General features: G+C 43.1%; 1 protein-coding gene across 3 annotated transcripts; it reads left to right on the top strand.

The window, feature by feature from the left end:
- On the top strand, positions 1-20,707 carry RNPEPL1 (arginyl aminopeptidase like 1). 3 transcript variants are annotated; one of them, XR_012831300.1, is made up of 12 exons: positions 1-729; positions 7,441-7,581; positions 8,259-8,410; positions 8,840-8,956; positions 10,148-10,383; positions 12,745-12,858; positions 13,921-14,033; positions 14,988-15,096; positions 16,548-16,775; positions 17,071-17,213; positions 17,896-19,625; positions 20,099-20,707. XR_012831300.1 is itself a non-coding variant. In XM_075716344.1 (11 exons), exons 1-11 carry the CDS (start codon positions 1-3, stop codon positions 18,166-18,168), a joined length of 2,355 nt encoding a protein of 784 aa, XP_075572459.1. In that variant the 3' UTR covers positions 18,169-20,017. The 3 variants fall into 3 exon arrangements, 1 of the variants encoding a protein (XP_075572459.1); XR_012831301.1 differs by lacking the exon at positions 20,099-20,707 and having other exon boundaries at positions 17,896-18,494; positions 19,542-20,017; XM_075716344.1 differs by lacking the exon at positions 20,099-20,707 and having other exon boundaries at positions 17,896-20,017.
- The last annotated feature ends 3,233 nt before the right edge of the window (positions 20,708-23,940 follow it).

Here is a 23,940-nt window from a genome sequence, read left to right on the forward strand (position 1 = left end):
ATGGCGGCTCCGGCTCCGCGGCCGCCCGGCCTGTGCTGCTGCCGCAAGGGGTCCGCGGCCGGGCCGGAGGCGCCGCCGGCCCCGCCGCCGCCTCCCGAGCCGCCGCCGGACGTGGCGTCGGCCTCCAGCTCGCAGCTCTTCAGCCTCCGCCACCTGCACCTGGGGCTGGAGCTGCGGCCCGAGGCGCGGGCGCTGGCGGGCTGCCTGGTGCTGGAGCTCTGCGCCCTGCGGCCGCAGCCCCGCGCCCTGGTGCTGGACGTCCACCCGGCCCTGCACGTCCTCTCGGCCGCCTACCGCCGCGCCGCGGCGGGGGAAGCGCCCTGCTCCTTCGCCTTCTCGCCCGCCGAGGCCGCCGCCGCCGCCCCGGCCCCGCTGCCCCCGCCGCCCTGCCCGCCGCCGTCGCCGCCGCCGCCCTGCGCGCCGCCCTGCGCCGCCAGCCCGCCCTCCACCGCCACCTTCCTCTCGGCGCCCTGCATCGCCGCCGGCCCGCTGCCCCCCGCCGCCGCCGCCCCGCCGGGGGAGCCGCCCGCCGGCCCCCCGCCCGCCGCCGAGCCGCCGCCGCCGCTGCCCCTCTTCGCCCAGCCGCCCTGCGCCGCCTGCCCGCTCGGCTTCAGGGTGGACCCCTTCACCGACTACGGCTCGTCCCTCACCGTCTCGCTGCCCGCCGCCCTCCAGCCGCACCAGCCCTTCCAGATCATCGTGCGCTACACCACGGCCGACGGCCCCGCCGTGAGTACCGCGCTGCGGGGCGCGGAGGTGGGGAGGTGCGGCAGGAAAGCGGCTCCCGGGGCGGCCGGCGGTGCCCTCCCGCGCCCCCCTCCCGGCGGTCCCGCTCTCACCGACCGCCGGGGGAGCGCCCTGGCCCCGCGGCGGAGGCAGCGGCGGGCACCCGCTGCCGGCTCCTCCTTTGACGTCCCCGGCCCCCCTCGCCCGGCAGCCGCCCGCCCGCTCGTCAGCACCTTCTGTCCCTGCCCGCGGGAGCGCTCGGCGGTGCCGGCCCCGGCCTGTGCCACCCGGCCCCGGCCTGTGCCACCCGGCCCTGCGCGGTGCCACGCCGCGATGCTCCTGCCGAGCCGGCCGCCCTCCTTCCTTCCCTTCCTTCCCCCCTTCCTTCTTCCCTTCCCTTCCTTCTTCCCTTCCCTTCCTTCTTCCCTTCCCTTCCCTTCCCTTCCCTTCCCTTCCCTTCCCTTCCCTTCCCCTCCCCTCCCCTCCCCTCCCCTGTCGCCGTGGCCCCCGAGGCTGTTCATCCCCGACCACCGCGGTCATTTTCAAGTCTTTTCGTCCTTTAAGGGCGTTGCAGTTGTTGGCAAGGGAGCGTGAAAATTGGAAAACTCCTGCTTGGGCTGAATTCTTCAGGACAAGTTACGTAATCCGCAAACACGGGAGCTTCCCTGTGGGCTTTGCCAGGTGCTTACAAAATCGGGCCGCACGCACCTAGGTCAGCGTTCCAGCCAGCCGTGGTCAGGAGCTTTGAGAAGAGCAGGGGGAGAATCCACGTATCCCTGCCAGTTATCTGCTGGAAAAAGGATGAGAAATGGCCCAAACACCCATTTCGATGTGGCCATGGGAGGTGTTTCCTTGAATGTGTGGATTAGTCTTCTTCAGTAGTGAGATGCTTTGTAAATTCTGTCACTTCTTTTCAACCCCTGATATTTAGAAGCACTTTGTTCCTGGCCTTTTAGGTGCTGTCTGGCAGATCTTGTGTTCTTAAGAAGTTATGATAGTGAAAATACAAAGTTACCACTTTTAAAATGTCAGTTCTGTTTGTTACTGTACAGTCTGTTCAGGTTGGGAATTCAGTTAAAATTATTTTTGTCGTGGGGTTCATGAATCTGTTTGCAAAAGGAGTGTATTTTTGGGAGTCTTGCAACTTTGATGCCTCTGTCTTGCCTAATGGCATTGACTCTGGGCCTGCTGGTTTGGTGTTGCTCTGGCATTGGTCAAAACCAGTAAATGTGTGGATCTATTTGGCTATTGCAACTTACTTAACAAGAACAGAAATTGAACATAGCAGTTTCATGCAAAATAACCCAATAGCGAGTATATGCTAGGCCTTTCCTATGAAAGTGTTGCTGAGTAGAATGAGTTTGCTGGATCTGTTTCTGTCTATTTTTAATACTACATTGAGGCTTACAAAAGTAACTTCATCCTCAGACTGATCTGGATAGTCTTAATACATTGGGTCACTTGGAATAGTGAGTTCCACATGAAAATTTTTATTGACAGACGTTTCCTTTGCTATATGGTGACCTTTTAACATGCTAGTCCTTCCCTAAAAGTGCAAAACTGAGGTGAAATTCTGGCACTTTTAAAATTCAGATCCGCTTGTAAGTGAGGATGTTGTTCCTTTTCACCTCTGGAGCTCCTGGTCTTAATATTTCCTTGCACAATACTCTGCTGTAGTTTTTCTGCACTGAAGAGATGTCTTTCAGGGCACACAGTGTGTTCAGAAGATTTTGTTCTTTCTTCCCCCCCCCCCCCCCCCCCCCAAGATTTTTTGAAGAAACTGGTTTCTTTTGTCCTCACTATTCCTTGTTTATGGTGGGAAGGCTCTAAAGCTGATTTGGTGCTGCTGCGTGCTCTATAATCATTTTCAGTCTGGCTGAGCCATACTTCCCAAAGTACACAATAACATACTTTCCTCCTCTTGAACAAATTGTTTTATTTTAGGCTAGCCTGTGCTTTCTCCTGGGCTTTGCCAGTCCTGTTGCCAAAGGGGCAGACTGTCCTGCTGTGCTTATGGAGAAATGATCTCAGATGTAACGGAATACTGCTCTGAGACTCGGCTTTAGAAATGATCTGAAAGCCACTGGAAGGTGCAGGGCACTGACTGATGTGATGTCCATTTAGCCTCACCTTGCGTTAACACGTTGCTTCCTTGGTCCTGCACACAATCCAGTGTGAACGTTACATGGTTGAGGATGCTGGGAGTAGGATGTTTTTTCCATTCCCTCTGTCTGGCTTCCCTTGGATCAGACATGAGCTAGGTATTCTTTACGCTGTCATTTGAAGTCTTTATTGTACCTTCAATGGCATGTACTGCTTCAGCTGAAATGAAGCTATAAGGACTAGTGTCAAAAGATTATTGATGGTTACAGTGTCAGGGGCGTGCACTGCCCTTTTCAAGTGATACTGAAAAGTAGAAGCAGGCGTGCTCACTGACATAAATTGTACCATGTTTCCTCGCTCGCTATTGTAGATTTTGGCTGGCAAAATATTTGTCCTCGAGTAGCACCTGTTCTAGCCCTTCATGTTCAGCACACTGAACTATTTTTTTTGGATCCAAAGTCATTTCGTGCTATTGTAGTGGTATCTGTCGTTGTTGTTTTTCAGCCTAGCATTGCATTTTAATAGGGATGAGTAACCCATGTGTGTATAAGGGTGAACCCATTTATACTCGTGTCTAGAACATTTCCTCGCAGTCCCTTTTCTCTGCATAAGTGAAGTAACTTTACAGTGTTAGACCTCTCTCTTCTAAAAGATGTATTTTCTTTGGCCTTTCTCTGAATATAATCTTTTTAGGTCAGGGTTTATTTTCTATGGGACCTATAAAAGAGTAAATTCATGTTACAGTGCAGCACAGACATGTTGGCAGTAAAATCAGCAGTGAAGATAGTAGTCTGTTTAAAATTGGAAACCTGTTGCTTTGATATACTTGGTTTGAGCCATCTGGATATGTTATTCGACTGTCCCATTATTTCTCATGTGGAGGAAGGAGCCAAGATCTTTGGTTGTTTGATGGACATTGAGAGACAGCTGAGAGATTAAATCTGCCTTTCACAGAGCATTCCAGCTCCCTGTGCTGTTAGGAAACCATATGCTCGGTACATCACCAATTCACTTCAGAAGCAAGACTGTCATAAACACTGTGTATTTCTTGTGGTGTGGGCTGAAGGCACACACTGATCAGGTGTGTCAGCGACAGTAGTCGTGCTCTTCCTCCCCTTCTTTTCCCTCACCCCTTACTTCTTGGTCCTACAAATACTCTTTCATAAGACTTTTTTTTTTTTCCCCCTCCTCCTTCCCTAGGGAGAAAAATCTGCATCTGTCTCTTGCCCACTGTGTCACGCCCCTGATTTGGCAGTGCACATGTTAACACCAGTGCTATTTTCTTTCCATGACAACCTTAAATGCAAACCCTGCTCTGTTCTGGTATAAAAAATGACAGCTTTTCTTCATCTTCAGGATTTAGCAAAAAGGACAGCTCTTCTGGCAGTGGTGGAAACTTCTCCGTTGTTCTGTTAGATTTGTCCTGGTTCCTCAGTCCTCCTAGAGTGACTTGCTGTCCAGGTGTGCCTGCTTCTGTCACATCCTCTGCATCTTGGATGTGTAGTTTACTTTGTCATCAGATGGAGCTGTCTGTTGTTTGTCTAGAACAGAATCTATGGCGTTGCAGCTCTTCTCAGGAGCTTCATCAATAATGCAGGTAGAAACATGGAGAGATTTAAAATTGAAAGAAACTTAGCTAATTGCCTTTGTCATTTGCTGGATTTGGGTAAAAGATTATAATCTCAGTCAATAAAAATGATACTCTTGGCAGGTGCCTTATAAAGTGTGAGCTTCTTTGCAGTATGCAGGCAGGGGGAAACCTAGACTGTGCAAAGCCTCTGTTCAGCAGAGGAACTAAGCAGCAGTTTTTTACTTAAAATACTCCATAAGAACAGCTTTAATGCGTGAAACATGAAAAACTAGATAAAAATGATGAACGTTATAGCATTATGATGATGTCATGTATATTTCCAACGGGCAGCACAGGAGGGATTTGGATGTAGAGTAGATGATACGGCCCCAAATACTGCTCTGTCCCTGTGTACTGCTCCACCCCCTGCCCCTAGCAGCACCCTGCTCCTTGCGCTCCTTTCTGGGATGCTGCTTATACTAATTTCCCCCAGTCCATAGTCCTGCCTCTGTCCGGCAGCATAGCCCGGTCTATTTATGTTACAGATCTATTTATATTGTGTCAGGATAACTTTCATCATTGTTCCAAGTACATCTGGAAAGAGAGACGGAGGCTTGCCATGTGGCTGCAGACGTTAGGAAACAGGGGAAAAAAATACTCATCCTCTGCAAAGGTTTTTTCCCCTCTTGGCCTGTGGGGCTGGTGCTTCATTTAACTTCAAATGTCAAATAGAGGGGGACTGGTTGAAGAGAAATTGTCCTTAATTTATGGAGTTTCTTGTAAACAAGAATCAACTTCTCAGTTCCCCTTTGCTTCCTTCTTATGTTTTCTTCCTGCGCTGGTCAGGGAGAACTTCCTCTTATCTCTCTGCTCTAAAGACATCGTCTGTCAACCCTTTTTCTTCCTACTCTAGTGTTGCAACTTAGGTCTGGTGGTATCTTACCTCTGTTTTCTTTGTTAGCCTTTTCTGTCTCTCAGAAAGCAAAGGAAGCAGAAGCTTTTGCAGGTGAGTCTCTTCAGCAGAGCCAACGATACAGATTGCAAGTCAGACTTTTTGTGATATGAGCATAAAGCCACTGATCAGAGTGTTTTTCAGTTGGCATTGGGGCAGATCTTTAAAAACTTAATTTCTGAGCCTCCTTCCTGGATCATTAGAAAACTACTACCCTGGATTAAAACATAGCACTTCCATTTTTATGTGAATGTGTCTTCTCTGGGGGAAGCTATTAGTTTCAAACTGTGGGTTTTAATGAGACATTTATCTCCAAATGCCTTCTGGAATAGTTGTCTCCAGTTCCCCAATGTCACATCACAGAGAAGATACTCATTGCCGTGAAATGCAGGTATCCATGGAGCGGAAATCTGTAGCTATGTAGTGCACCTCAGCTGTGACCTGGGGATTTGGCCAGTGATATGCTGAAATGCAGCACACGGATTTGAATAGTTGCATAGCCTTAGCCCTCATGGTGTAAGTGAGGCAAGGTTCATCAGAAGTCATGCTTTAAGCATGTTTCTGGCCCAATGGGCTTGAAGCAGAAGAGGGTAATCTTAAAGCAAATTTCAAGGTAAGACTGCTGCTCTGAGATTAATATTACTTCTGGATAAAGGTTTTTAATTTTGTAATGCCTTCCACCTAAAAAAAAAACAACATTAGCCAGTGGAAGCATGAACCACTGTATGAATAACTGAAAGCTGCTGACAGTATGTTTCCTTTCCTTACCTTTCCCTGATCCCCAGGGGTGCTGCTGAAGTGGATGATTTGGGAGAGGAGCACACTGGCATCTGAGGAGAAGGGTCTAAAGGCAAGGGAAGAAGATAACAGAGAATAACCTTATAGGACTAGAGGGAGAGAGAGAAAACTTTGACTTCCAGAACACAGAGAGGTTAACTAGGAGACAGAATTGTAATATGTCGTTAAAACCAGAACAGACATAGTACCCAGGCTTCTCTTCTGCAAGTATTTCATTGCTTTCTCTTGAGGACCAGAACTGAACTAGTGTCTGCACTAACTGCTGTTCCCTGAATTCAGATTTATTGGTTGCTTTGATCTAAGAATTCAGCAGACTCAGAAGTTTTATTCCTCGTGCTTGACTATTCCCAAGACTTCCAGTGGTTCCAACTTTATTGCAAGTTTCACAATATTTGATATTTTCCGTAAAAGTTCAGCTCCAGAGTTCTAGGATTACAAGAAAATCCTTATTTAAAATTGTTCCTACACTTCAAAGTTGGAGGCAGGGAGCATGTGAAAGCATAAACATTACATTTGAAACAGAAAAAACAAAAAGGCAAATAACTGCACTTTTTCATATTATTCTTAATCTGTTCTAATTATTTGCTGAGGGTCTGACTCATGATTTATTTGCCATTCGATACTGAAAATTGACATGCTCAGTGGTGTGTTTTGTTGTTTTTCTTTTTTTCGTGACCACCCAGAATCTCCTTATCCGCTCTGTAAAAAGAGGCCTCCAGTGTCATTGACCAGATGTTTCTTACATATACTGACTTTTTGCATAGTGTCAAAATGTTTGATACTTCAGCCAGCAGGGCAGTGTCAGGGTCAGAGATAATGTTGTGTACACTGTTCAGCCTCAGGGTTTTTTGGTTTGTGGAGGTTTTGTTTGTTTGTTTGTTTTCTTCCCCCAACTTGCCCTGCCTGACCCCTACTGCTCCTGTTCATGTTGAATTAAAAACATGAAGATACTCAGAGTACTGAGAAGAAGGTTGTGTGGATGTTTGTTAGGGACTTGTTATTAACCAAGCAAATCGATACAACAGAAATAGCGAGTGGCTGGAAGACACTGTGTTGTGTGGCACCACTCAGTGTTCAGACAGTGAGAAATTACTCTGAGTAGTCACGCCAAATAAACGGGTAGAAAGATGTATTGTTAGAAATGGAAATATGCCCTGTGCCAGGTATGCATCTGGGGAGCCAAACAGCTCCTCCTCCACAATCCCCTTGATTTCAGGTTTTGGTTTTTGGCAGTTCATCCTTGTGATCTTGTCCCTTTCCCTCACCCCTTCTTCACATCATGTTTCAACAGATCTGGTGGTTGGATCCAGAACTGACGTATGGCAATGCCAAGCCATTTGTCTTCACGCAGGGCCACTCAGTGTGTAACCGGTCTTTCTTCCCCTGCTTTGACACACCGGCAGTGAAGTGTACCTATTCAGCTACTGTCAAGGTAAGCGACCAAATGGATATAAATGGTTCATGGAGCACTTAGCTGCTGTTAACTTGTGAAAGCATAGTTACATTGTATGTGGGTATATGATATAAAATATTCATTGTGACACTTAGTGTTATAAAAAATACGGGATTTTTTAGATCCCATTCTTGAAACAGAACCAGGGTACTGCCACAAAGGCAACTCTGTTGCCTATCACGCTTGGGTCTTGCCTTCCCCGTACTCAACATTGAAAGAGTAACGATGAAATGGATAATATGAAAGAGAGAATTTGGCTGGTCACTTCCAGTAGTGGTTATTGATGCTAATACTCAACTGTATTTTGTCAGTTCTTGAAAGGAAGAAACCAAAGTTTTCGGAAAGCAGCATCAAATAATATTGCATTTTGTGTAGGTGAAGTAATGTGATATGTGGGCACTTTTGGGGGAGCTGGCATAAGAACCCATGCAATATAGGAGGAGTGATATTTTTGGTTGGTACGTTTTCATGGGCTCGGTAGATTTTGGTATAAAAATCCCGCAGAAGTCTTACATTTTGTGTTATCTAAATGATTGTTTTTAATGTACATCCTCTTAGGCATAGATGGAAAAAAAAAAAAACCCAGAGAGATCTGCGGTGTAGTCATTCAGCTGTGATCATCTAGTGAGTTGATGTGTATGATGTTGGTCTTCCAGGCTCCAGCAGGCATACAGGTGTTGATGAGTGCCACCCAAAGCACCTACCTAGAAGAGGAAGGTGTATATCAATTTTACATGGAATATCCAGTTCCTGCCTACCTAGTGGCCCTGGTGGCAGGAGACCTTACACATGCAGACATAGGTCCAAGGTAAGATTTGCAGTGAGTTGATCTGCTTTTTGTGTCTCTGTGCAGTGCTTCAAGTTGTAAGTGCTAAATACTTTGAGTCACAGATAACAGAATAGTTGGGACCATGAGCTGTGAGTGTTCAGAGTTTGAGGTTTAGTTGTGTGTAAAGAACTGCACTGGCAAAGATATCTTTCTCTTTCGTAAATGTTGCTTATTGTCCCCTGTAGTCATTACAGCTACTTGCCTCATTGCCTTAAGGTGATTTAAAGGATCTTTGATTATCTTTTGTCATGTACCCATAGAGTGTTACCCTAAAGAAGACCTGAGTCTGATGTGAGACCTCTTAGCACTATTGCCATACATGAAAGTGTGGTGAGAAGTCAGGCTGTTTTTTCTAAGAGATAATTCTGTTTGCTGAAGTATCACCTGATGTTTTCTGTTTTCTGACAGGAGCAGAGTGTGGGCAGAGCCTTGCCTGCTGCCAACAGCCATCAGTAAGCTTTCTGGCATGGTTGAGCGCTGGTTGACTGCTGCAGAGAGTCTGTATGGCCCATATATATGGGGAAGGTGAGTTTAATAAGTCTCCCAGGAATGTTTAATGGGAACAAAATAAAACAATCTTGAGAAATTATCATGTTTTCTCCCTACGCTAGCAATAGCAGGACAAATGAGCCCCTCAACTGGCAGTGCTGTAGTAGTTGGAAACACACTCTTAAATTTTGTCTCTTCAAGTGGCAGAGAGGACCGTGGAAGCACGGTGGTGTTTTTGCCTGGTGTCGTGGGCAGAACTGGAGGTTTCTAAACAGTGGCTCTTCCCTGAGGAGTGAAGATTTTTCATACTATAGTGTTTTGTGATGCAAGTCCAACATTGGGCTGGACACCATTTAAAATGTATGGTAGTTTTATTTATTTATCTTATTTATTTTTACATATGGTACTTGACATATGATATGTTTATTGTGGTATGCCTGAGGATGCTGAAAACCTGACTCAGTACAGACTCACTGAGAGTCCTAGTTCCTAGAAACAACATTAACAGTTTCTGAAGTTAAGCTTGACTATGTATTAAAAGAGAATGTTTTCGTGAGAATGCTTTCATTCTTTGGATGGGAGAAAATGTTTACAAAGGCTTCCTATATTTTTTTGCTAAAGGTAAGCAGTAAGAACATGGTGGTGGTGTTAACTTACAAAATGTTGCTTGAAATAATCTGAGAACACAGCCCAGTGTTCCAGTGCTGATCATTGGTGGAGAAATTTAGAAAACAAAACAAATAGTATTGTTACATTCTGAAGCAGACAGGCTAGAGTAATTTTGCTGATACTGCAGGTGCCCCAAATCAATTAATTCATTCAATAGCTTCCTAGCCTCTCTCTTTCCTGAGAGCCTCTGGGGACTCAAGACTCGACACTGTGTATGTGGTAGTGTATGTAAACTTAGTGGTTCTGGCTCTCGGATATGCAACTTGTGATGAGTTTGCATGTGTGAAGGGAGCATGATGCTTCTGGGAAGTGCTGGATCTGCTGCACATGAAAAGACTGTCTAGTCTTTATGTCCAAATGTGAGCAGGTCCTTGGCCAACAGAATAAACTCTGTTATCCCCTGATCAGAAGAATTAGGCACCATTGGTCTAGAAAGTTTGTTCGTGAAGTCATAAAAAAGTCTCAGAAGAGCCTTCCCGGAAAAAAAAAAAAAGAAGTTACTCTGTGTGTCTTTTGAAATAGCTGTAATTGACCTATCTTCTTTCTCCCTAATTTTAGATATGACATTGTTTTTCTTCCTCCATCCTTCCCTATTGTTGCCATGGAAAATCCATGCCTGACCTTCATCATCTCTTCCATTCTGGAGAGCGATGAGTTTTTGATCATTGACGTCATACATGAAGTTGCTCACAGCTGGTTTGGAAACGCAGTCACCAATGCTACATGGGAGGAGATGTGGCTGAGCGAGGGGCTAGCCACATATGCACAGCGCCGGATCACCACTGAGACCTATGGTATAGCTGCAGAAATGCTTCTCCTTGTGATGCATCTAACCAATAATTGAGTTGGCTGCATAGAGTATTTGCCTTGGGAGCTCAAAAGTCTGTAGGGAGCTGGTTTTCTTTTTTTGCTTCTGAAACACACATGGCCCCAAACTTTACATTGAACATCATCTTAGATGCTTAGAGTCTGACGTCTTGGCTTTGGGTGGAATCAATACCTGATACAGTAATAGGGGCTTTGAGTGAGGTGTGTTAGTGCAGCGTTGTAAGGACATTTGTAGGAACTTTGGAACTACTGTTGGGTACCAGGCAGGTGTTCATATGTCCGAGCAAGGTGAGCAGAGGATGCTTCAGAGAAAGATGTAAGAAATCTTATCATGGTTACATTGTGAAATAACCATCCTGTGGACAAGTGTCTTTCTAATCCTAATCAGTTAGTAGCTACCTACTCTTGGAAAGAATGATGACAACAGTACTTAGAAAAAAAATGTACACAGCTATGTAGCTGTCTGTTTATCTGCTTGAGGCTTGCTGTAGAATTTTACAGCCCTGCCTTTGCTTACATCAGTGAATTTCACAGGTCAGTTGTGTGGTCCTGTCTTTAGAATATAAGTAGTAAATCATTCCTATTGCTTTTCAGTTTAATTGGATTTTTACAGAAGTGAATAATGGGAACCTAGGCTTCTCTAGTTTGTCCTGTTATGTTCTTAAAAGCCTGTACCATGTGTGTTCTCCTGTGTCTGCTGTAAACAATTGTGGAAAGATTCCTGGAAATCTTGGCAGCGAGAGTGCTCAGAAGGATGCCTTTGTTTTTATTCATGTATATTGTTTTTGGAGATGAGCTGATAATGAAGTTTAGGGAAAGAAGTGCTCTGAGCATGTATGAAGATATTACAATGTGTATTATATATCTTTGAAAGCTGTTTTATGTTGTGTAATTCTCAGTGGTTAGAACTGTTCTTACAAGTCACGTTATATTATACATGGCAATGATATGAACAGGTCAGAAGATATTGACCTGTTCTCTATCCCAGTTAGTCTGGGGTCTCATCTGACATTAGTCTGTCCCTCTGACATAGGACAAGATCCTTGCTGATTTTGGTCTATTCTCTTGAAATTTAGAACTGGTTGTTTCAAGAAGCAATTGTTCAGGAGACTAAGAAATGCCTTTCCCTGTGCCATTCTTTAGTAAGCTCTTTTTGCATTCTATTTTGCTTCTAAGACAAACCTCTGATCTAAATCTTGCCATTTCTGATGTCATCTCTAGAGTATCTTCTGATGTTAACAAAAAGGCATCTTTGTAATGACATTGTTTACAGAAATTGGAGTCCACTGACTACCACACCTCTTGGATCTTGCTTAATCCTCCTTCCTGTGGCTTGAAGTAATTGCCCTTAACACTAGCTCTCCTGGTTCTTGCTTTCCCCTGTGAAGCACATACACCTCTTTCTCTGCCAGTACAGGTTCTTCTATCTTCCAAATATATCCTGGTTCGGAATTTTCATTTTGCTTGTATCAGATTCCTGTGTACGTCCATTGACACTCTGAGATTGTATCAATGTAACAAGCCCTATTGTTGAAGTTGAAGACTTAGCAAAGAAAGCTCAAGTGTTAATAGCATCTTCTGAATCTGAAAATCCATTTTCTGCCGCTTTTACATCTGCAAGGGCATAGGAAAGATCTCCTGACTTGCTGGTGGGATACAGCTCATTTGGCTTGAAAGCATGGAAAGCTCTACATTGCAGTTAGATAGAAGAGAAAGAGTAGCCTACCCAGTCTCGGCTGTAAAAGAAGTTCTGGCGAGTGGAGGGTGAAGACTGTATGATACGATATGGGTAGGATGCTAGATAAAGCTTAAAAAAAGATCCACAGGATCTGTAATATACCAACCAGATCTAATCCTTTCCTGTTTTCACCCAAGAGGTGATATTTTCTTAGTAATATCCTTGGCACTGAATATGTAATTGTGTGTCTACTATTCCACCAGTTACATTACTTTTTTGTAGCACTTGATTGCTCCTTGAAAGTTACATGTACAATACTTACTCCAAAGCTGCTCTGCTTATCTTGCAAGAACTGATAAGATGATGGCAAGGATGTAAACTAGCATAGTTTTCATGCTGCTTTGTTTTTCAGTTCAGCCTACTGCATAATCAGAGTGAGTAAATGCACTGGTTTAGGTTCTGACTTTCATTACAAATTGCAAGGATTTTTTTGCACTCAGGTTTCTCCGCCATTACATTACTGTGATTCTGTCTCGCTATCATGTATTTTATACCTTCAGTAGCTTTTATTTTGTACCTGTGCTAGTTCTGCACAGGTCAGGTTTTGCTAGTCATTTTCCCACAACTAATAAGTTTCTTTCTGGGGTAGGAGCTGCCTTCACATGTTTGGAGACTGCATTCCGCCTTGATGCTCTCCACAGACAGATGAAGCTCCTTGGAGAAGACAACCCGGTCAGCAAGCTTCAGGTTAAACTGGAGCCAGGTATTGCTTTTGGCTGAAGTTTCTGTACATAAAATTTCTGTATATCGATGCTATAATATAGACCAAAAAAGACTAATTTTTACATATCCTTTATAAAAGAAAGAAAAAAGTATACTGGTTTGCAAACCAGTCTAAAAGTAAATAAGGAAACTTGCCTTGAAGTTTTCTTCAAAGTTGGCTAACTCATCTTTGTAAATATTATTCTGGTTTAGAATGGGACAGACTCACTGGGTAGAAACAGAGTGTAAAAAAGCTGCCTTGAAAGCTGTGTGGTTTTGAGCTTCTGAATGTGTAAAATAAAGTAGTTTATAGTGAAAATATTTGGAAACATCAAATGAAATCCTGTGCTAGTAAATATTCCTCTTTTTATGTGTTCATGTAAGAACGACGTATGTATGCATAAGCATACAGATAAATATCTGTACTCGCTCTCCTGTTGAGTGAGCTATGCAGAGGCTGTTTGGTTATCCCCTGAGCCAGATGCATGTCTGCACTCCAGCATCATGTATCTTCTTCATTGATAGTTCTCTAGTTCTGTCATCACCACTGGAGGTGTGAAGCAGCCTTCAATCTAGATGATATTTAACACAACCTAAAATGCAAGTGGAGATGATATTGGAACCAAATGGAATGGAAAAACATGTGTTGGAAGTCTCAAAAAAGGAACAAGTAGTGATTACCTGATATATTGATATCTTTACAAATTTGTGGTATGGTGATTCCCTGAGTTTGGCACTGGGGAGGTGGGGGTGGAAAAAAAAGCTTTGTCTTCAAATTCTAGGTGTGTTTTCAGCGACTTCTAATTTGAAGTGACTTGTTCCATTAGGAATTAATACTTAGCTTACAATCATTGATTTCCGCCCCCCTCCCCGCCAGCCTGTATGTTTGGACTGCTTCTGTTTAATTTACTGCAGTAAATTAAATGTATTGACAACAGGCTTGTTTTGTTTTTAAGTCACTGCATCTCCACTCAGTGATCTGTAAGGGTCTGTATATTTAGAAGGGTTGGAAATTCATGTCCTCATTACAGTGGCTTATAACATTATTGTCTTCTCCTTTCAGGTGTAAATCCTAGTAATTTAATGAACCTCTTCACCTATGAGAAAGGCTACTGCTTTGTTTACTACCTGTCCCAGCTCTGTGGTGACCCAAGGCATTTTGACTCCTTCCTAAGAGTGAGTGTGAATAAGCATGTGTTTCTCTTGAGATTTAGAGCTGCTTTTTTTTTCAGGTTTTGTCACTGTGGTTAACTGATAGGGGTAAAGTTGAATGCAAGTGTGTCTGAGATGGAAGAATGGCGTGGGACCGTCTGCCATCCTATAGGAATCGTCTACGTGTGACAGGTTTTTACTGAGATTTCTTTTAAGTGAATGTGCTCATGCTCTTCTTTCATCTCAGATTCTGAGCTTATGAGGTGCCAAATACAAAGTAGTAGTACATTTTTGTTACTTCTGTGCTCCAGATAATTAGAAAGCTGTTCCAGCAGAGATTATCTATGACTGGAATGATGTGACTTCATTCACTACTAAACAGTAACAGCTTGTGGTTTTTTTAGCCAGGGTGACAAAGGGCATGGTTTCCTATGTTGGGGCAGGTTTGGTGTGTTGGAGCACACTTGCAAAACCTATGGAAAATTATGTCAGCTGTTGACGTGTTTTGAAAAAGCGACACAACTCATTGCTTTTTCTTTTTGCTGCGTGTGTGTTTTTTCATCTCTTCTTCCCATCCACTCCCATTCCATCTTTCTCTTATCTATAGTTACGTAAGTATGACTTTAGTCCATAATCTATCAGTGAATAATACAGTGGCCAGCTGTGTTCTGACTTTTCACTAGTGTCAAGTACAAGGAAACTTACTTGCCCTTGATGTGTTCATGTATCTGTGATCTGTATCAGAAAAAAAACATGTACTCAGCTGTCAATGTATTTGCAGCTACCCAATTTTTTTCTTGTTATGGTGCTTTCCTCATTTGGGGGGAGGAGGGAGAATTTTTTTTTTTTTAAAAAAAAACCTTCCAAATAGTTGTTCTCACTCTTCCATCTCTTATTTTTTTAGTTGCATGCAGTGGTTCTACATCAAAAGGAAGCTGTCTTTCTCCTAACCATAATTTATCCTTTTTACTGTTTCAGGCCTACATTGAGAAGTACAAATTTACCAGCGTTGTGGCTCAAGATCTTCTGGATTCCTTCCTGAATTTTTTTCCAGAGCTGAAAGAGCAATGTGTTGAGAGCAAAGCAGGTAGGAAATTTATTTAGTTAACTGTAAACACTGTAGAAAATCTGCATGATAAATTTTGTGCTTGGCTTGGAGGATGCATAAGAAAATGCTAAGGCAAATAAAACCCTTTGGCAACAGCCAGATGTTCGTGATAGAAATGTTTGTGATGATATTGTTACTGCCTCCGTGTTGGGGAATGAGAACATCTTAAGTTGCTGACAATTTTGGCATTAATCAGCTGAGTGGCCCTCAGTTAACTTTCTCATTAACTCATCTTGCGCGCTGCAGACAGAATGAACAGTGCATATGAGATTTACACATGCTCAAATGCAAGGAAAAGGTAAACATACTTTGAAATTTCACCTATTTGAATTACAGAAAACATGCTTTGAGAACTGTAGTTTTTCCCAAGGCCCTATCCGTGCATACAAAATCTCTTCTGTAATGTTTCACCCTTCCTTACATCCCCTATTTATAGCTGTTGGTGGATTTATGAAAGGTCTGTAATCTACTAGGTGCTTATTAGCTCACTTGCTAAAGAAATGAGACTGATGTTATCCTGCCATGTGTCTATCCTTGCAAGTAATTATTGAACCCATTGGTCAGTTTAAACCACACCGGCAGTGGAGTACAGCTCTTAAGGATACGAGGCTTTGTGGAAACTGCCTGTGGAGAGATGTAGATGAGTGATCCTACTGTGGGAAAAGCTGCAGCGTGACCTCAGCAGTTGTGTGTTTTATTTGGCCCACTGGTTGGCTAATGAGTTAACCACAGCACAGGCTAACTTTTATCTGGCTAATTTCAGGGGATGCAGGAGAGAGGAGTTTTAGGATAGATGGTGTGGAATGGGAAGTATTGCCAAGGGTTAGGAAAGTGCTGAGGTGGTAAAGGGTCAAGGAGGGGAAGAGCTCTGTTGGAAACCAGGCTCTCCAGCTCTGCTGCTTGTAGAGAAATGGGGTTTTTTGTTTTAGTTATTGATTGTATAAGTAAATTTTAAAATGTTTGGTTTTGCTGGTAGATAGGAGGAGTTTAGTCAGCCCTCTCACCTCCTTTTTTTTTTTTTTTTTTTTTTTAAATGAAGCAGGTTTTCCTCATATTCTTCACTCTTCCTAAAAATTCTGAGAAAGAGAAATGCATGCACAAAAAAATCTTACATTAGAACATAGTTTGATCATAGATACTTGTTAGCCTGGCTGGCTTAAGAGCATGTGTGTTTCTTGTACTTACTGTAATGTTGAGCTCTAGAAAACTCATGGTTAAATTTGGCAGAGGTGTTGCTGGCACTCTTCCAGATGTAGCATAGGCTAGCCTGATGAGACTGCTAAGACTGTTATGTCGCTGTAATTATAGATTGGTCTGATTTGCTACTGTTAGAACCTCTCTTAACTGTGCTAGAAGCAGTCCTGAACCTTGAGACAGCCAAGCCACCTGCAGAGACTCCTGCTCGACATTTTTGATGCTCCTCATTCCAGGACTGGAGTTTGAACGTTGGCTCAATGCTACAGGACCGCCATTAGCTGAGCCAGACTTATCTCAGGGATCCAGTCTGACCAGACCAGTGGAGTCGCTCTTCAAACTCTGGACCACAGAGCCTCTGGACTCTGTTGCTGCTGCCAGCAGTGTTGACCTCACTAAATGGAGAACGTTCCAAACCGTGCTTTTCTTGGACAGATTGCTGGATGGGTCGCCACTGCCACATGGTGAGTACTCTATCAGGATAGTAGAAAAGTATTCCTGGAAGAATGAACTGAATTCTAAAGAGCCCCACGCCACACTGACCTTGTCATTCACATCAAGTCAGGTTGGATGGGGCTTTGAGCAATCTGATCTAGTGAAAGATGTCCCTGCCCGTGGCAAGGGGGTTGAACTAGATGATTGTCAAAAGTCCTTTCCAACCCAAACCATTCTGTGATTTTATGATTCGTTATTCTCTGATGACCCTCAAACTTGACAAAATAGGTCATAGTTCTTTCTCTGTGTATGTGCTCTCTTCAGAGGTGATAAAAAAGCTTTCGGAATGTTACTCCTCTCAGCTGGACTCCATGAACGCAGAAATCCGTATCCGCTGGTTGCAGATTGTAGTCCGAAATGACTATTATCCAGACCTTTACAAAGTCCGTCGCTTCTTGGAAAACCAGGTACTAACTGCTGGATTAAAATCACTGCACCTCTCAGTGCATGAGACATGTGCATGAGACATGCGACGTGAAAGACCTTGGAACTTCTGCTTCCTGGCCAAGTGTAGACCAGGTGTGTTGCGAAGGGGCCGAGCATGGCTCACCTGCTAGCGGGTGGGGAGGAATGGGCAGATGTAATTTGAAGTGCCTACAGATAATCTCTGCTTTTCTAGTCTAACTCAATACTCTTGTCCCAGCTCTGCCCGGTGCATTTTTTGTATTGCTTTGTAGCAGCCCTGGCTTTTCCAGACCAGAAATTTTCACACTACTAAATCATGTGATTATTTGAATATTTACACTTCAAGCAAACCTAGTGCTCATTGAATTCTTTTCAGTAATTTTTATTGTGCAGGAGCAAAAGGTTAATGCATGTGTTCACTGTGGCCTGTTCTCCTTGGCCTTTTAAAAATCGTTCTGTTATTTGTGGAAATAGCTCAGTCTTAGGGAGAAAATGTTTTTTTTTATTATCATTCATAAAAATCTTTGCATTAAACTTATTTACAATAGACTTTGCTGTCTTTTGAGGAAATGCGTTGCTTGTCTCCAATCTGAAGTCATTCAGGGCTGTTGGAGTGTAGCTGTAGAAGAGCTGAACCTCTTGGCTTTTATTGAAGTGCTATTATCCAGTTTTCCTTTTTTGCAGATGTCTCGGATGTACACAATTCCACTTTATGAGGACCTTTGCACTGGCACCCTCAAGTCTTTTGCCTTAGAAATTTTTTACCAGACCCAAAACCAGCTGCACCCCAATTTGCGGAAAACCATCCAACAGATCTTATCACAGGGCTTGAATCCACTTCCTGCCATAGACACTACAGCAGTCAATACAGACGCACCAGCAATGGTGCTTGAGGACAAAGTCTCAGAGGCCACAAATGGTGCCATTTCACTCAGGGATGTTAACGTGTCTGCTTAGATCACCAGCTCATGCCAGCCATGAAGCTTGAAAACGGGGACAGGAACAGAGGAAAGATGCAAGATGCCAAGTGTCGCCTCCTTTCCCTCAGCCCTGCAGCTGCAGTGTGTTGTTGTAACTGGATTTCTCTCCCAAAACACAAAGCAAATGTGCCTTCAAGTATCCAGCGTGTGACACTGCCAGGTTTCAGAGATCTCCTTCAGCTGTGGGATGCATATTTTGATTTAGTTTATATTGGGCAGGGACTCCTGGGCAGTTGCTTCTCCATGGAAAGTGGATAGTTCCCTTTCCTGAGGCTCTTCTGGATGGTTTCTCCAAGTTTGTTGGTTGGTCATTTGTTCGTTTTGTTTTGTTTTGTTTTTTTTTGTCTGAGGCCACTGAGGCATGTTCTACTTGCTGTGTGTATGTTGCGGGGGAGTGTATATGTGTCAAGCTGCCATGATCCTGATATTTGGGCTGAAGTTCTGCAAAGGAGAGACTCAGGAATTGTCAGTGGCAGCAAACACATTTTCATGTTATGCTCCTTACTGTGACAGAGGTATTGTGATTTGGGAGGTAGGGGACTAACGCTTAAATAATTAAGAAACTAATTTTAAATAGCTCCTGTTTCCCCCTGCCCCTAGGTGGCTAAATAATAATAATGCTTTTTATATATATAAAAATATATATATAAAAGAGCAGGGAAACCTTATGATGGATTTGAAATCCTTCTGTAGTTAATCCCACCCTCTCAGTTTTCCCTTTGCACTCAATGGGACGAGCAATAAAGAAATGTCTAGGCTCGAATTTTCAAAAAAGTTAAATTTAGGTGCCCAAATGCCATCAATTCTGGTACTAGCTGGATGCCTAAATCTTTTTAACTGTTTTGACAAGTCTAGCTGCAACTTTTGTTAGTCTGTTAGGATGTGTAGCACGTGCATTCGTTAGATGCACTGTGTGTCTTCTGTCCTTTTGGAAGAATTAACAGGACCTTTAATTTAATTTTTTAAAAGATCCTTAGTGTATGTTGGGCCTGTAAGTCAACCATGGAGATATCCATGCTAAAATTTTACTGCCTTGAATAACATTTGCCTGAATAACTGTTGCCCTGTCATATGATAGTCCGAGGGAAGCACCCTCTTTCTCGATGTGCAACTTTTAAGCCCTGCTTTACCCAAGTCTATTTTCTGACTTGTGGTGGTGGTGGTAAGATGCAATTTCATTTACACAGCATGCTATTTCTCTTGATCACTGGCCAGGCATGCAAGATGGGGAGACGCTCTCTTCCGTCTGTGCCGTTTGGTCTCAGGAAGCTGAGGGTGAAGCATCGTTGGGTATTACAGACTACAGGTGATGGTTCATAAACTCTGTGCCACATTGTTTTTAACGTGCAGGTAGCTGTGTGCCTCTTGGTGAGCTCCCAGGAAGGATCTCGGAGCTGATGTATCACCAGGATAGAGGACTAGTTTGAATAAAAGGTGAAACATTTGGGAGAGGCTCAGCTAAAGGAGATGTGAGAGAGAATCTGTTACGTACTCTGGGGCAAATTTTAGCCCTGCTACGGGGATCTACATAGCACAGGAAGAGGGGAAATTTGGGAGATATTTTTTTTTTCCACCAAAAGAATCTGTTTACACCCATGTGTGGATGGGGACTTAGGTGCTGTTACTGGATCTGCGTTTTCTGGCTTTAAATTAATTTGGACTTCACCGTAGCCTTAGCCTGGGCTGAACTGGGATAAAGCAATAATAAACTCAGGCCTCCGTACTGCTTCATTAGTTTTTGAAATGGGCCATCAGCATTGTTGGGCTTCAGAACTCCAAGCTCTGCTCTTTGCTCCTTGAATGGGATTATCTTTTTTGTTCTGTTTTTTTTTTTTTTTTTCCCAGAAAGGATGGAGAATGATGTTTTCTGCACAAATCCCTTTCCTTTTTATTTGTTCTGTTGAAAGAGATTTGTGCAAGCTGACTTTCCACTTCCTGAGTTGCCGCTGTTGGTGCTGTGTCTCCTGGACCCCACTGCCAGCAGCGGCAGCCTGGCCAAGACCAGTAACCACTAGCATCTGTTGGAATCCCAAGGCCTCTGTTTTAACACGTTTTATTTTGTGGGAAAAATGTATGTGACCCTGGTGGGAATTTTTAATTTACATGGATGCCTTATGATGATTGTCAAATTAAACTAAGCTTTGTGACAAATGTAGCCTTTTGGGCTGTTTTTCAGCATTCCTGCTATAGATGTGTGGAAGAGCTAACTTGGTACATTGTTTTGTCCTTTTCTGGAGCGCAGCAAAAGTAAATACTATCTACTGTTACTACAACTGACTGAAATACATCAGATCAGCTGTGTATTTGCATATACATGTATCAGAGCAGGGAAACGCTGGCTGAACCTAACAGACTATTTCCTGATTGAAGAACACGAGATTTAAGTTAGTGTTTCTGCTCTCATCCCTGTGAGATCCCATCAGATGGCTATTTTCCTAAGACGTGTTTTCTGAAACACAGAAACAAAGCAAGATTTGTTGAAAGTATTCCATGCATCCTTCTTCAGGTACTTTTGCTCCTCCTGTAAGCAAGAAGTGCATTTTTATTTTGAAGAGAAAAAAATTGGCAGCAGGTTTGTGAGATAAGCCTGCCTTTTGTTGACACAAAATAAATTAATGCTTCAGGCTACTTTCTGTCTTGATTTGTAGTAGACTTCACATTGTCAGACAAATTAGACTGAGATTAAATAGAAACTATTTATTTGCCTTATCTTTGGTACGTTCATTTCTGATCTGTTAAAGTCAGATTAGTACAGCAAATCATTTGTATGTAAGCAGATGCCAAGAGATAGGGTTATCTTCCTTGTTTTGAAAATGAAAGCTATTACTTTATTTCATTGCAGCCTTGAGCAGGGCGACATGGAATCCAGAAATATCACTTGTGGAAAAGCCCTGAAGAGCCAAACCCTTTAATAAAATGGAATATTACTAACTTAATGTTTTTAGTGTTTCATAGACATGTTGGTTAATACATTCTGTATAATTCTTGTTAGCTACACATATTACTCTGTTAAGCTTGTATCAGTAATTTTGCTGTCATGATACATTGCAACGCCTAACCATGCACTCCATTAATCAAGAACAATTCTAGCAAGCATCCCAAATGTTCTGATTTAATCAAAATTTTCGCATGTTCTCGCACCGCAGTGACTTTTGCCATTGCCTTTTTTGGATAACACAGGACCTTCTGTACATCTATACTAAGCACATGTACTGCACAATTCACTTAGGTCAAGTACACTTCTTCAGTCTGTTTTCCCTGTTTGTGTTTGTGCAAAGATAAAACAAGGCAATACAGTCAACACTTAAATCACATGACACTTGTTTTCACACTTTTTACTATAGATTGATAAAAGCTTAAAGTCATTATGACCACAATATCAGCCTCTGTGTATAAAACAAACCACAGTAGAATCACAGTGTGAGATTTATCAAGCCACTATCCTCTAAGACACAGAATTATTTTTCTTTTGGGAGGGCCCACTTTAAATGACACTGTATTTGTTGAAGCCCCAGGTAAGTTGTTCTTGCTTTTGATTACATACGCTCCTAAAACTGCATAGCTAATTTCTAGTTTGGATTTGTTTAGTTTCAGCTTCCAGCTCTTGAAGCTACTAGTTTGTTTGTGAAACAGAAACTGCTTACTGTTACTAACCTCTTTCCCATGTAAGTACCTCTTAATTCTTAGAGAAAACAGATTGAGTTGTTTGGTCTCTTGCTGCAAGGTATGTTTTCCACAGTTCATGTATTGCTTTAGCTCTGGGCTGGAACATGATGTTTCAGCATCCTTTTAAAGTGGAAGTTGCCAGAACTGCACGCTGTTTCTCAAAAATTACCTCAAATGCCGCTGTATATTCTGCACCAACTTAAAAAGAATTCTTTTATTGTGGATTTATCCTGTTCTTTCATTAATTAAAATAGTAATTTGGGCACCAGTTAGATGATGTCTTATGTGGACATAGCAACCTTTTCTTTTATAGATAAAGGGGTGTAGAGAAAAGCTATTCCGTACTCTGGAGTTGACTTTTCACTCTATACAGAGGGAGAATAGCTGGTTGCTGTAAATGATTGAGCCTGTGTGAACACCTCCCCTCACTCCTCCCCTATGTGCATGCACCTCCTGCACTGGAAAACTCAGGTCTTACACCTTTGATGTTCTAATATACTAGAGACAAGTCTCTCTTTAAAATTTAAGAAATGGCATTAATGGGTTTTTGCACAGCATTCAAATCTTTTCCAAAAGCATACTTAGTGAGATGCAGGGTCTTAAGGAAGAGTGGGAGGTGATAGGAAAGGATGGGAGATGGGGTGTTCTTCATGCTCTTGTGATTTGGCAAAAAGTGTCACCAGGATTAAGTCATAATAACTGTTTGACATTCTGTGTATGACCTAGGGAAGCATCAGCTTTGTGCATTATTTTAATTTTGGTGTCTTGTACCACCTTGTTCTTGGGTGCTGTGGTAGCCAGCATGGAGGCTTGGAGCTGTGCTCTACCTCCGGATGTGCCTGAGGTAATGAGGGAGATCTTTATCTAGCAAAGGGAGTCTCCCTCAGGCCAAGCCACTCCGTCTTTCTGGAAGAAGACTGAGTCTGTCTAAGCAGTAGCTGAAGAGAGCACTGCGATACCAGGCTCCTTGTGGCTGGCTGATGAAAACCATCAGAGACTTCTTCCATACCATGCTCTTCTGAGCATAAACCCCAGATACTTCTTCCAAAATCTCCCTTAAGCAAAATGGCATTCTGTGCTACTCCTCTGACACAGCTCTGCCCACTGTCAGCCCAGTGGTATTGCAGGGACTAAACCTGCCCCTTCCTAAGCTTGCTATCAGGATCCGAAGAATTGGAAGAGCTCCCCTGTGCTATTTGAACAACTTCTGTGTGTTAGTTTGCAGAAACAAACACACACACACGTTGGACCCGGCCATCGTTGCTTGGATCACTTTTACCAATCCCCCTGTCCTTGAACCCTCTGCAGTTGGAAACAAAAGTGAACATGAGGTTGATGAAACCCCAAAACTGGAAAATGATCATGAAATTATCAAATACTACTCTGTCAAAGGATAGTCTTAATTCACATGGAAATGAGATGGCTATTTAACTGGATGCAAGCCCCTTTTAACACTTTAAATTTCCATAGCAACGGGACTCAGCCTCTTGGTGTCTGCTTTCCTCTTTTACAAGGAAACACGAAGCACCTGTGTAAAGTGTACCGAGAACAGATTGACAAAAAAAGCAAGTGTCATTTTGTCTTAAAATACTTTCTTCAAGACTTACTGTCTAAACAGACCTATGTTTCTGTCTTCAGGAATATTTTAATCCAGCAGGATTACCAAGAGGCAACAAATTCTCTGCTGCTTTTGTTCCAAAGAGTTTGGGGTTAATAGCAAAAAAAAAAAAAAAAAAGCCACCAAAACCCTAACATTGCCAGCTGCGTAATGGATGAATTTGCCCATTTCCAACTTTGAAGTGGGGCAAGGAAACCATGTCAGGTATCTTAAGAGACCAAGACAATATCCACCTCTTTCCTTCTTCTAATAGCATCATAAATAAAGTTATGTGTTTAACTAGTTCATTGTTCCAGGTCCCATCTACTATATTTACAGTTTGAGCTCAACATTCATACTGCTTTCTAGAATCTGCCCTTTAATGGAACTTATGTAGTTGTGATCTGTGATCGCTGTTTCCTAAAGAAAGCAGCAAGGGTGAAATCACACAGATGACAGCCTCACTGTTCTGAGACAGAGGTCTTT

The sequence above is a fragment of the Pelecanus crispus genome, chromosome 9, assembly GCF_030463565.1.
Source record: "Pelecanus crispus isolate bPelCri1 chromosome 9, bPelCri1.pri, whole genome shotgun sequence".
Lineage (NCBI taxonomy): Eukaryota > Metazoa > Chordata > Aves > Pelecaniformes > Pelecanidae > Pelecanus > Pelecanus crispus.

Coding starts and splice junctions, on each gene's coding strand:
- RNPEPL1 (XM_075716344.1), top strand. CDS start 1: ATGGCGGCTCCGGCTCCGCGGCCGCCCGGCCTGTGCTGCTGCCGCAAG. Junction 7,582..8,258: donor CCTATTCAGCTACTGTCAAG/GTAAGCGACCAA, acceptor TTGGTCTTCCAG/GCTCCAGCAGGCATACAGGT. Junction 8,957..10,147: donor GGCCCATATATATGGGGAAG/GTGAGTTTAATA, acceptor CCCTAATTTTAG/ATATGACATTGTTTTTCTTC.